Genomic DNA, 13,015 nt, shown 5'->3' with positions numbered 1-13,015 from the left:
GATTTATCCAGGACCACCACATTGCCCCCCTTTTCAGAGGGTTTAATTATGATGTTATGATTTTTCTCCAGAGAAAAAAGTGCCTGCCTTTCTGTTTCTTCCAAGTTGGATGTCAATGCATTCCTTCTTGGATCAATTTTGTTAATCTCCTTGGTAACTAAATCCAAAAAGATATCAATATTACCAAAATTTCCAGTTGGAGGCATCTTCTTACTTTTTGGTTTCAGGTCTGAATACGGGCCTTCTCCAATCCCCCGACTCCCTTCTGCAGCCAGTCCAGCCAGCAGTCTAACATCTTCTAATGAGTCAGCTGATACACCCAGTGCTTGACATTGGGATTTATCATTATTGATAAAAAATTTTCTCCATTTTAGTTTCCTCATAAACAAATTAATATCCTTGACCCATAAAAATGGGTCGAACCTGGTAGTTGGTACAAATGATAGCCCATTACTCAGCACTAATAATTCAGACTGAGACAGATTATGAGAAGCCAGGTTAATAATTTGCTCTGCCCTTCCATCTTTACAGTTGGTTATTTTTTCTGACCTTGGGGGAGTCGTGTACGTAGTGGATAGGGAAGTAACTCCCTGTTCTCTAAAAAAGATGATGCCAATGAGGAAGAAAATGAGGGTGCTGATGGCAGGGTATTTGATGAACCTTGTACTGGGGATGTTAGCTGTTGGTATGATCCCCGTTTTCCTCTGTAACCTCCTTTTTGCCATCTTTTCTGAGACCCTCTTTTATTGGAACCTCTCCCTCTCCCAATATCCTGTTGATACCGATTCCTAGATTCAGTGTCTGATAGATCTATATCAGAAGAGGATATATCCCCCGTTGAGGAGATATTATCTCCTAAAAAGGAGTAGGCTCGCTTTTCCTTAAAGTCAGTCAGATCCCTGATAAATCTTTTATGTTTCCTATCTTTTAAGGAGCTTTGATAACGTTCTACTGATGTTTTTAAAGTTGCTTCCTTATTACAAAAATCTGGGTCAGACTTAAATTTCAAAGTTTCTTCTATTAATTCCTGTAGTCTCTTTGTTGTACGTTCTAGTGTATTCTTTTCCTCTTCTAATAATAAGTTCATAAAGAATATTGAGGAAGCCACAGACTCTTTTTCCCATTTAGCTATCAGTGTCGGTGTTTGGCATCTTATAGCAGGGACTATTGGGATTCTCAGACCTCTAGGTACAATATTTTGTTTCACATAGTTTTCAAGCGATTGGACCTCCCACCATGATTTAATGTTGTTCTTGTATGCCAGATTCAAATCAGAGAAAAGAGATTTCAATGTAGGTTTATCTGACCCAAGGTTCACTAGGGGGGCATTGGAGAAGACCTCTTGAGCATCACTCAACCATTGTGTTGTGTTCACGGGTCCAGACAAAAAACTGGCCATAACTCAAAGAGAAAAACCAAACCAAAGTAAATTTGGAGCATATAATTATTTAACAACCAAAGAGGACAAAAAATATGCCCCTAAAATATAACTTTTATTTAGTCAGGTAAAAATGACCTGTTAGGGTCAGGAGACAGTAATTAATTAACCATATAACTAAAAAAGGATAGAGGTAATAGGTGAGGGGGTGCTCTCTCCCTGACTCACCCTACCTTACCGCGGAGGTTGGCACCCTAAGTTCGACATGGCGCCCCCACTCAACGACGGCTCTCCCTTAAGACCCTAGCGGGGACTTACCAAAGAAAACAACCACCAACACCAATAATAATAATACTCAATTAAAGTGCTAATGTGCTAACAAAGTGTTTAAATAACACGTGCGAGGTATATATTGATTTTGTCATATACCAGACGTTTTTGTTTCAGGATTCATTAATAAGAGTCCTGGTACTTAATAACTCGGGTGCAATTTGTGAGCGGGGATCGATAGTTTTTGTGCCTGGTATTTAAGATAAGTAATTAAAGTGAATACATTCTATCTAAAGCCAGTCTTAGGCTAATAATCTTATCAAATATAGATGTTAGACGATATGCAAGGAAAAATATTGCCAATATAGGGTAGTGGCACTTAAAATCTCAAAAAATAGATAGAGATATAGTCATAAATGTCAGAACACCATCTTATTCAGAAATGCTCGTGAATTACTTTTTTTACATCACAATAGTTTGTATACCATAACGTGAGTGTATAATAGCCAGCTAGTGATTCAATACATAATCACACTGCCCCATATAATAAGTCAAAATATAGTCATAGCTGTAAAAGGCACAAAAACCGCTCACAAGGACTCAATCAGAGATAACAATAAAAACCCAGTTATATGACACACTGCAGGGATTTTGGTGATCCATAGTTAGATCATGGTCATAGAAAAAATAGTACAGATAGTACTTATCGGTTTGTTGCCCATCCCGACGCGTTTCCCTCCGGGGTATAGACCAGGGTTCATCAGGGGACCAGAAAAAGGGCTTGTTTCCCGAACCGGGGGCTGCTACAATGCGCTGCACCTCGTCCTGACCGCTTACTATGAAGGGTTACCTGATCCTCGCTATCCTGTTTAAATAACATCCGCCGCCATATTCAGCGTGTCCTCCCACAGCATTAGGGAATGGTCTCATATCCAGGAGCGAGTTCGACTATATGTATATATGTACCCCAAATATCCTGTGCTGGCAACTTTCTATTCTTTACCTAAAGTTCATAAGGGCTACAGCCCACTAAAACGACGCCCAATTGTGGCCGGCATCGATGCACTCTGCCAAAATTCAAGTGTTTACCTAGATCAAATTCTGCACCCATTTGTATATTCCTTACCCTCGTATATCAGAGACACCTCAGATCTGCTTACTAAAATCGAGGGGATTCAACTTGAGCCAGATGCTATTTTGGCATCAATAGATGTTGAAACCCTTTATAGCAGTATACCACACGACAAGGGCGTGGAGGCGGTAGAATATTATCTGAAGGCACGAGGGAATCATTGCTTCCCACATAACAGTTTTTTGGTTGAATTACTTCGATATGTACTGACTCATAATTTCTTCCTGTTTAATGGGGAGTTCTTCCACCAGCTCAGGGGCACTGCGATGGGGACCCCTTGTGCCCCTACTTACGCAAATTTGCTCCTGGGCTGGTGGGAGGAGACATTGGTCTTTAGAGACGAGGATGTCACATGGTGCCCCCAGATCATTTTCTGGGGGCGCTATATTGATGACGTCCTTGTTCTGTGGTCAGGAGGGGCCGCTTTATTTAGAAGGTTTGTGGACCATTTGAATGAAAATAATCTGAATTTAAGATTTACCTGCGAGGTGGGAGGGGATAAGATCTCCTTTCTGGATGTCCTACTCTGGAAGAACAGAGAGGGGACATTGAGTAGCTCTATCTATCGGAAAGAGACAGCTACTAATAGCCTCCTGAGATGGGAAAGCTACCACCCCACCAATTTAAAGAGATATATGAAAAAAACCTGGCACTCAACTTTTTTATATCTGGAGATATATTTTATTATCAGCAACAAAAACGTTTTGGTCCCAAACCGGACCTTCCTCAGTTACGTTATAAGTAGAGGATTTGAGAAAGATGTGCCCGTGTAGGCAGGTGATAAATGATTTCCATGAGGATGCAGACCTTAGGTCTGTGTAAGGCTGTGTGGGCAAAGCCCTTGCAGAAGTGGCGTTACTGACGCGGTGTCCACCGCTAGTCTGGTGCCAATCGATGGAAATCATTTATCACCTGCCTACACGGGCACATCTTTCTCAAATCCTCTACTTATAACGTAACTGAGGAAGGTCCGGTTTGGGACCGAAACGTTTTTGTTGCTGATAATAAAATATATCTCCAGATATAAAAAAGTTGAGTGCCAGGTTTTTTTCATATATGGTTATGGTTTTGGAACCTACCTGAGCACCACTAAGATAAAGGCAGTGCACGAGTCTATTTATTGATTTGACCAATTTAAAGAGAGGCATACCTAAAGGGCAGTTTTTTAGAATGCGTAGAAACTGCTCTTCTTTGTTAGATTTCGAACATCAAGCAGGTAAACTAAAACAACGTTTCAGAGAAAGGGGATACCCAGAACATGTCATCAACGCCGGATATGAGACGGCACGAGGAGCAAACAGGAATCACCTATTAAATGTTAAATCAAAAGAGCAAAATGATAATCTAACTAGACTAATTGGAACTTTTGATGATCAAAATCAGAAGGTGATGGGGATCCTGAGACGTTATTGGGGCATTTTGAGAGCCGATCCGGATTTGGTAGGGTGTATCCCCAAGTTTCCCTCGGTCACTTATAGAAGAGGGAAGTCTATACGTGAACATGTGGTCCACAGTCACTTGGCCCCCCAAAAAATGGGTGGCACATGGTTAGAGCGCAGAAATGTAGGTACATTTAAATGCAGAGGTTGCAAAACCTGTAATTTGATCAATCAATCAAATACTTTTTACAGTGTAGCCACAGGACGTACCTTTAAGAATAGAGACTTTGCCAGTTGTAGAACAATGGGAGTAGTCTATCTCTGTACATGCAGCTGCCCGTTAAACTATGTCGGGAAGACAAAAAGACAGCTGAGGATCAGGATAGGCGAGCATGTGGGTGACATTAAACATAAACGGGAGACCCCGCTAGCACGACATATGGTGGAAAAACATGGGGGGGGATCTTGATTCGTTCTCGTTCCAGGTTATAGAGACCATCCCCATACCTGTCAGGATGGGTGACTGGGATAGAAAAATACTCCAACGAGAGACAAGGTGGATTTACCTTTTGGATTCCATGTCTCCTTCAGGTCTGAATGAGCAGCTCAATTTTACCAGCTTTATTTGAAGTATTTTTGGTTGTGTTCGCAAGGTCTATAGTGACAGTAAACTGAGAATGTATAGGTCTAATGGCCACGTAATTAGCTTTCACTTGATTAGTGAAGCATTATCATATTGGTTTTCCAGAGTTGACCCCACTGTTCTAGTGGTGGTTAGAGAAATATATATTTTTTGATATGATCGTATATGAAGGGTTGCCAATCCTCCTTACTAAATCCTGTAAAAATGTATATATGACTTATGAAATGTGTCCTCTAAGTTTTTTGGAAGGTATCCGAATTAATTCTCCAATATAAGTAATCTGTTTTAAAATCAGTCACGGGCACCTTCCCCCCTATTGCGCAATACAGTAGAGTCTTTAAGAAAGAACTTGCAATACTTTCTTAAGCAGGTATATTTATGCTTCCCTCTCTGCAAGATTGTACACTTACGATACGTCATATATCCAATGCGCCTGCGCGAGGTGGTACGCATAGCGTTCCAATGCCGAGTGCTACTGGAAAAGCTTCCCTCGTGACAAGCGCCTCCCACCGTAGGATCGCCTCACTGCTTGTACTAGCGATACGTCATTTCCGGTGGGAGGACACGCTGAATATGGCGGCGGATGTTATTTAAGCAGGATAGCGAGGATCAGGTAACCCTTCATAGTAAGCGGTCAGGACGAGGTGCAGCGCATTGTAGCAGCCCCCCGGTTCGGGAAACAAGCCCTTTTTCTGGTTCCCTGATGAACCCTGGTCTATACCCCGGGGGGAAACGCGTCGGGATGGGCAACAAACCGATAAGTACTATCTGTACTATTTTTTCTATGACCATGATCTAACTATGGATCACCAAAATCCCTGCAGTGTGTCATATAACTGGGTTTTTATTGTTATCTCTGATTGAGTCCTTGTGAGCGGTTTTTGTGCCTTTTACAGCTATGACTATATTTTGACTTATTATATGGGGCAGTGTGATTATGTACTGAATCACTAGCTGGCTATTATACACTCACGTTATGGTATACAAACTATTGTGATGTAAAAAAAGTAATTCACGAGCATTTCTGAATAAGATGGTGTTCTGACATTTATGACTATATCTCTATCTATTTTTTGAGATTTTAAGTGCCACTACCCTATATTGGCAATATTTTTCCTTGCATATCGTCTAACATCTATATTTGATAAGATTATTAGCCTAAGACTGGCTTTAGATAGGATGTATTCACTTTAATTACCTATCTTAAATACCAGGCACAAAAACTATCGATCCCCGCTCACAAATTGCACCCGAGTTATTAAGTACCAGGACTCTTATCAATGAATCCTGAAACAAAAACGTCTGGTATATGACAAAATCAATATATACCTCGCACGTGTTATTTAAACACTTTGTTAGCACATTAGCACTTTAATTGAGTATTATTATTATTGGTGTTGGTGGTGGTTTTCTTTGGTAAGTCCCCGCTAGGGTCTTAAGGGAGAGCCGTCGTTGAGTGGGGGCGCCATGTCGAACTTAGGGTGCCAACCTCCGCGGTAAGGTAGGGTGAGTCAGGGAGAGAGCACCCCCTCACCTATTACCTCTATCCTTTTTTAGTTATATGGTTAATTAATTACTGTCTCCTGACCCTAACAGGTCATTTTTACCTGACTAAATAAAAGTTATATTTTAGGGGCATATTTTTTGTCCTCTTTGGTTGTTAAATAATTATATGCTCCGAATTTACTTTGGTTTGGTTTTTAACCTTGTGCTTTGCATTTAGCATAAGGAGGGAGAGAATGTATCTGATACAAACAGCAGAGAGTTGCAGGAGCAGTGAGTGCGGCTGAATACAGTCTCTAGGGCTTTGAAGTCTGTTGGTAAATATATAGCTACAGCAGTAGATCACATTTTTTGTGCGCGCAAAAATTGACTATATTGTGATCCATAGAGTATTAAGTGCTTTGTGATACATTTCTGTGGTATATAACCCTCCAAAAATGTGTTCACAAATTTGTCTGGATTCAGTTAGTCATCCATAGAGTATTAGGTGCGGTCTGTGACATTAGGGTGGCATATAACACTCCAAAAAAGCTTTGAAAAAATTAACTGAATTCAATTATTCATCCATAGAGTAACGAGATGAGATTTGTGGTACATAACGGTGATATTTAACTCCAAAACACGCTTGCTGCAGGTGACCAACTTTGTTTTTACAAATTAAAATAAAAACTTGGTTTCGAGATACCTAGCAATCAGAAAATGCTTAAGGTGTGCAGTAAGGGACGGGGAAGTGGAAGTGCAGATGATGGTTCACGCAGACATCGATGACTTGGGGCAGGTGCGACTATTCCTGTTGTTGGAGTACAAGAAACATGCAGATTCACAACACGGTTTTCTGTCACACTTTGCAGGGAGACATGGTAGATCACTTCGGACGCCAGAGCAGGGAGAAAAGGTGGTCCATTGGATAGCAGATAATGCATCTAAAATGCTTGGCAGCACCACCCAGTCTTCCACATGGTCCAGTCACACCAGCCAACAATCTGGATTGCTTAATCCTCACCCTGATCCTCCTTCCTCCTGCCATGTTGAGTCCCAGGAAACTAGTGGTCTTACACTAGGACACTCAGAGGATCTCTTTACAACATAATTTATTGATTTTGGCCTCTCACACTGTATGCTCCAAGAGATGGAAGGAGGAGATGCTGTTTAGTGATGCAAAAAACTTAGAGCAGCCACGGCCACAAGAAAATGACTGTGGGGAACAGCAAATTTGTCTAAGGAGGAAGATGATGATGAGACACAGTTGCCGATACGTCAGGAGGACCAGGCTGTGGTAGTGGAAGAAGGAGGTGGTGAATGATGAAGTCACTAACCAAACCTGGGAATCTGGCATGCAGAGCGAGGCCAGCAGTGCTGAAGGGAAGGATAGGCAGCACCAAAACAGGCGGGAAGAGACAGTGGGGTGACCAGAAGATGAAGGCGGGCAACTGTTCTGCAGAGCACCTGCACTCCCAAATTTTTCCGTCAAAGACTTAGCTGTTCCCCAGGCTGGGACTTTTATTTTTTAAAGAATTATGAGCCCAAAAATGGGTAATTTGCAACCTGTGCCATGCCTGATCACTAAGAACCTATTCTAACCACCACCAGAATGATTAGGCACATGTCATCTAAGCACCCGACTCAGTGGGCCGAACACCTGGGTCTATGATTGGTGCTAGCACTGTCAGCAGGTGGCAACACTGCCTCGTCCCCTTTGCTAGGTGCTTCTCAGTCCACTGCCCATGCCACTGGCATTGATACCTCCCGCCCTGCAAATTCTGACGTACCATTAGGCACTTCCAAATCCTTGTCCCAGCACAGCATTCAGCTGCCCTTGCGCCAGGCGTTGGAATGAAAGAGAAAGCTTTCAGCAACCCACCCACAGGCCCAAAGGCTAAAACTGGCACATTTCCAGGTTGTTTGCAGTGGAAATGTTGCTGTTTAGGCTTGTTGATGTGGAGGATTTCCGCTGACTCATGGTGGCAGCCATCCTTCGGTACTCTGTCCCCAGTCGCAACTTTTTCTACCGGTATGGCATCCCGCCTTGTACCACCATGTGTCCAGGAACATCACCCATGCCCTTACCAACATGGTTACTGGGATTGTCCACTTAATGACTGACACTCATACAAGGTGAACATTGCAGAGGCTGGGGTCGAGTCCCACCCTGGCAAGACACATGTGCTCCCCACGCAGAGGATTGCTGGCACTACTTCTATCAGGGTTTCCTCTACATAGAACACCAGTTTCTGCACTCCCTCCTGCTCCTCCTCACCCTTCATCTCCGATGTGTTCTCAGAGCACGTCATCCACATTAACCGGAGACTGAAAGCTCTGCCTAAGCAGATCAGCAACAGACTCTGCTGAAGCTAATTTGTCTACGAGACAAACTGCACACAGTGGCAGAATTACTTAAAGGAATGACAGACCAGACAGATCTGTGGTTTTTGCTGCAGAACCGCCAACCAGGCATGGTTGTGTGTGATAGCTGATGTAACCTGATATTGGCAGCAAAGCTTGGCAAGCTCACATACGTACCATGCTTGAGACACGTGCTCAACTTGATAGTTTATTGGTTTCTAAAAACATATCCAGCTTTTCCAGAGCTTCTGGTCAGCACTAGTGATGAGCGAATATTACTCGAGATTTCCCGAGCACGCTCGGGTGTCGTCCGAGTATTTTTTAGTGCTCGAAGATTTAGTTTTCTTTGCCGCAGCTGGATGATTTACAGCTACTAGCCTGCTTGATTACATGTGGGGATTCCCTAGCAACCAGGCAACCCCCACATGTACTTAGCCTGGCTAATAGCTGTAAATCATTCAGCTGAGGTGATGAAAACTAAATCTCAGAGCACTAAAAAATACTCGGAGGACACCCGAGCATGCTCGGGAAATCTCGAGTAACGAGTATATTCGCTCATCATTAGTCAGCACCCATTTCTGCAAGTCAGCAACAGCTGTCGCCACTCTGGCAGTGCTGCAGCAGCTCAGTGACTGGTGTGCGACGTAACCACACGCTGTAATGCCACACTGCATATGCTGGCAAGGCTTTAAGCGCAGCAGAGGCCAGTTGTGGAACAACAGCTCCAACACATCCTTCGGTATTCTGGTCAAGCCTCCGCACATAACTAAAGAGTGGACAATGATGTTTGACATTTGTGCTGTTTTCAAAGACTTTGAGAACTCCACAAAGATGGTGAGCAGCGATTACACCATCAGTAGAGCAACAATCCCACTTCTGTGCCTACTTAGACAATTAAACCTGATGCTTTGCATGCAAGCCAGGTGGAGATGGAGGAAGACATGAGACACAGAGACACTACCCAGCCCAGCCTCATCTCATCTGCTCAGTGCAGATTGGGTAACAATAAGCAGGTGGAGAATGAGGAAGAGGAGGAGGAACCGGAGCTAGCTAATAGCGCAAAAGAGGCTAGTACCCACACAAGCTTCATCCAGTCTCTCCTACATGGATGGGCTAAGGGGGAATGAGGAGGAAGAGATGGAGGAGGAGAAGATGGAGAATAGTCATCATGATGGAGACACGGAAGTGTTGACTGTAGGGACATTGGAACATATGGTAGACTTTATGTACAGCTGACTTTCCCATGACCATTGCGTTATATTCATCTAGGCCCAAAAACTAAAAGTCCTGGCTGTTCACCCTGCTAGACCCACGCTACAAGCAGAACTTTCTCTTCTTCCTGAGGCAGAGAAGTCTTGTAAAATGGTGCTGTACCAGAAAGCCATTGTGGAGAATATGCTAAAAAAGTTCCCATCAGACAACACTAGCAGCAGGGGGCAAGCTTCCTTGTTCAATCAAGGAGGAGAGGCAAGGGACACACTCAGTAGAGGCAGGGGTACACTATGAAAGGCCTGGGCCAATTTCATGACACCAACCCAGCGCCCAGGGCTTGACGACTGGGGATTTTTGACAAAGATTGAACAGTTTTTAAAGATGGTGAAGCAATACCTGGAAGATTACACCAGCATACTCCCCAATTTCTGTGCTACCTTCAGCTATTGGGTCTCAAAGCAGGACACCTGGCATGAGATCTCCCTCTATGCCTTGGAGGTGTTGTGCTGCCCTGCCTCCAGTTTGTTGTCTGAGCGGGATTTTAGTGCCTCCGGGGTGGGGGGCTAACGTACAAGCGCTATAGACTGTCAAAGTGCCGACAAGCTTGCTATGATAAAAATGAACAAAGACTGGATTAGACCTGATTTTTCAACACCACTAGATGTCAGAAGCACAAAAAGTTTTATTAATATTTGAATGAAGCAGCCTTTAGTGCCTTCTAAGGTCTATGGATGACACTCCTTATAATTTTTTTCCAGGCTTTGCACAAAGAGTGTAGAAGTTAGACAAGTACACTTTATTAATTTTTTTGTTACGAGGAATTCAGATGGTGCCATCAAGGGTGTATGGATGACCTGGATTGTAATTATTGGAAGGCTTTGCAATTTGTGCAGAGCTTTTATGAGTGGAGGAGTATCACAACTACACTTTGCTTACAATATCTGAATGAGGCACTACAGCTTGTGTCTTCAAGGGTGCATGGATGCCCCTGCTGATTTTCAATTTGTGCATACCATTTATGAGTCTAGGAGTACCACTATATGCCAATTTGAACATAATGTGGATGATAACCTCCTTTATGTCTCATGCAGGGTGTATCTGAGTCCCTTATTTTTGGAACTTCTTGCTTCCTTCATAAAATTGCACTGAAAAAAAAAATCAAAATATCCATTTTTTTTTATTATAATTTTTTTACAATCCTTTTTAAATGTTGCCTTGTATACATGGCATTATACAGGAAAAATTGTTTAATATTGTTTTCCTGTAAAATGCAATTTCTCATCGATTTGCAATGTTTTATTATCACTCCTTAAAGTGGAGTAAAAGTGTGGCACCATTGTTCTCAGAAGCAATCTGGGAGTCTGAATGTTTCCATGGGTCTTCCCCATGCTGTTCTCCTTCCATTCAGCACTTTTTCCATCCATTTCAAGATTTTCACCTCCTTGTAGGGCCTGCCGAAAAAATGCTCGGATTTCTCACTGACTTCCATTATATTCGTTACTCTAAACGAGCACCCAAGCAATTTAGTGCTCTTTCATCGCTATTCATTACCTTTAGGTTCTTGCTGTTCATCATCACTGTCATGGTCATCAACTATGTGCTTCGGTTTAATGTTTTCTAGGAGAAAAGAAATAAAAATTACTGACTTCATAGCCTTAACATTGTGGGATACCACAAAATACTTAATCTATTAACAATTACAATATTACTTCTGAGACATCTGCTAAATAAAATGCACTGCAGCAAATACTTTTGACAGCTGGAGGAGTATGTTGTCAGCACGAACTTTACCAAAAGCTCTACTCACACTAAAATCACTAAACTTTCCATTTTTGCTGACAGACAACACCTGCAAATCTCACAGGAGATACTCTTGAAGCTATATGTAAAATATATTGTATAGAAAAATGTATATAAGTAATTCTAAATGAATATAATGTATATTATAATTAGATTTATAAATACATATGAATAATTACATAGAATTATAAATGTATCTAAGACTATACAGAACAAATTTTATCTACAACCAGTGTTCCTGTGCGCTTGATATCTGTGGTCTACAATCATCTCCAGACAATCTAGAATGCAGACAATTATGTTTCTCAGCTTATAAACTTCCTGGATATACAGTATGTTGTGAGACTCATCACTTTTGAATGATTTTTGTACTGAAGTGATATCCCCAATAGTGTATTTGTACAGTGCCTTGCGAAAGTATTCGGCCCCCTGGAACTTTTCAACCTTTTCCCACATATCATGCTTCAAACATAAAGATACCAAAAATGTAAATTTTTGGTGAAGAATCAACAACAAGTGGAACACAATTGTGAAGTTGAATGAAATTTATTGGTTATTTTAAATTTTTGTGGAAATTCAAATACTGACAAGTGGGGCGTGCAATATTATTCGGCCCCTTTACTTTCAGTCCAGCAAACTCACTCCAGAAGTTCACTGTGGATCTCTGAATGATCCAGTGTTGTCCTAAATGCCTAATGATGATAAATATAATCTACCTGTGTGTAATCAAGTCTCCGAATAAATGCACCTGCTCTGTGATAGTCTCAGGGTTCTGTTTGAAGCACAGAGAGCATCATGAAGACAAAGGAACACAACAGGCAGGTCCGTGGTACTGTTGTGGAGAAGTTTAAAGCCGGATTTGGATACAAAATGATTTCCAAAACCTTAAACATCCCAAGGAGCACTGTGCAAACAATCATATGGAAAGAGGAAGGATGTATAATACCACTGCAAATCTACCAAGACCCGGCTGTTCCTCTAAAATTTCATCTCAAACAGGAGAAGACTGATCAGAGATGCAGCCAAGAGGCCCATGATCACTCTGAATGAACTGCAGAAATCTACAGCTGAGGTGGGACAGTCTGTCCATAGGACAACAATCAGTCGTACACTGCACAAATCTGGCCTTTATGAAAGAGTGGCAAGAAGAAAGCCATTTCCCAAAGATATCCATAAAAAGTGTTGTTTAACCCCTTTCTGCCATTGGACGTACTATTCCGTCCATGTGGGCTGGGCCCTAATTCCCAAGGACGGAATAGTACGTCCAGCACGATCGGCCGCGCTCACGGGGGGAGCGCGGCCGATCGCGGCCGGGTGTCAGCTGCCTATCGCAGCTGACATCCGGCACTATGTGC

General features: G+C 42.4%; 1 protein-coding gene across 4 annotated transcripts in view; it reads right to left on the bottom strand.

Annotated features, from left to right (window-relative positions):
• PLA2G4A (phospholipase A2 group IVA) overlaps window positions 1-13,015 on the bottom strand; it is a 241,714-nt gene that overhangs the window by 43,004 nt on the left and 185,695 nt on the right. For all 4 annotated transcript variants that reach the window (XM_077277665.1, XM_077277667.1, XM_077277666.1 and 1 more), the window contains one exon: window positions 11,412-11,477. In XM_077277665.1, the coding sequence (XP_077133780.1) occupies window positions 11,412-11,477 (66 nt within the window). The remainder of the gene's footprint in view (window positions 1-11,411; window positions 11,478-13,015) is intronic.

Source organism: Ranitomeya variabilis, chromosome 8, assembly GCF_051348905.1.
Source record: "Ranitomeya variabilis isolate aRanVar5 chromosome 8, aRanVar5.hap1, whole genome shotgun sequence".
Lineage (NCBI taxonomy): Eukaryota > Metazoa > Chordata > Amphibia > Anura > Dendrobatidae > Ranitomeya > Ranitomeya variabilis.
The sequence above is the reverse complement of the archived record's forward strand: the minus strand, read 5'-3'. Positions and strand labels throughout refer to the sequence as shown.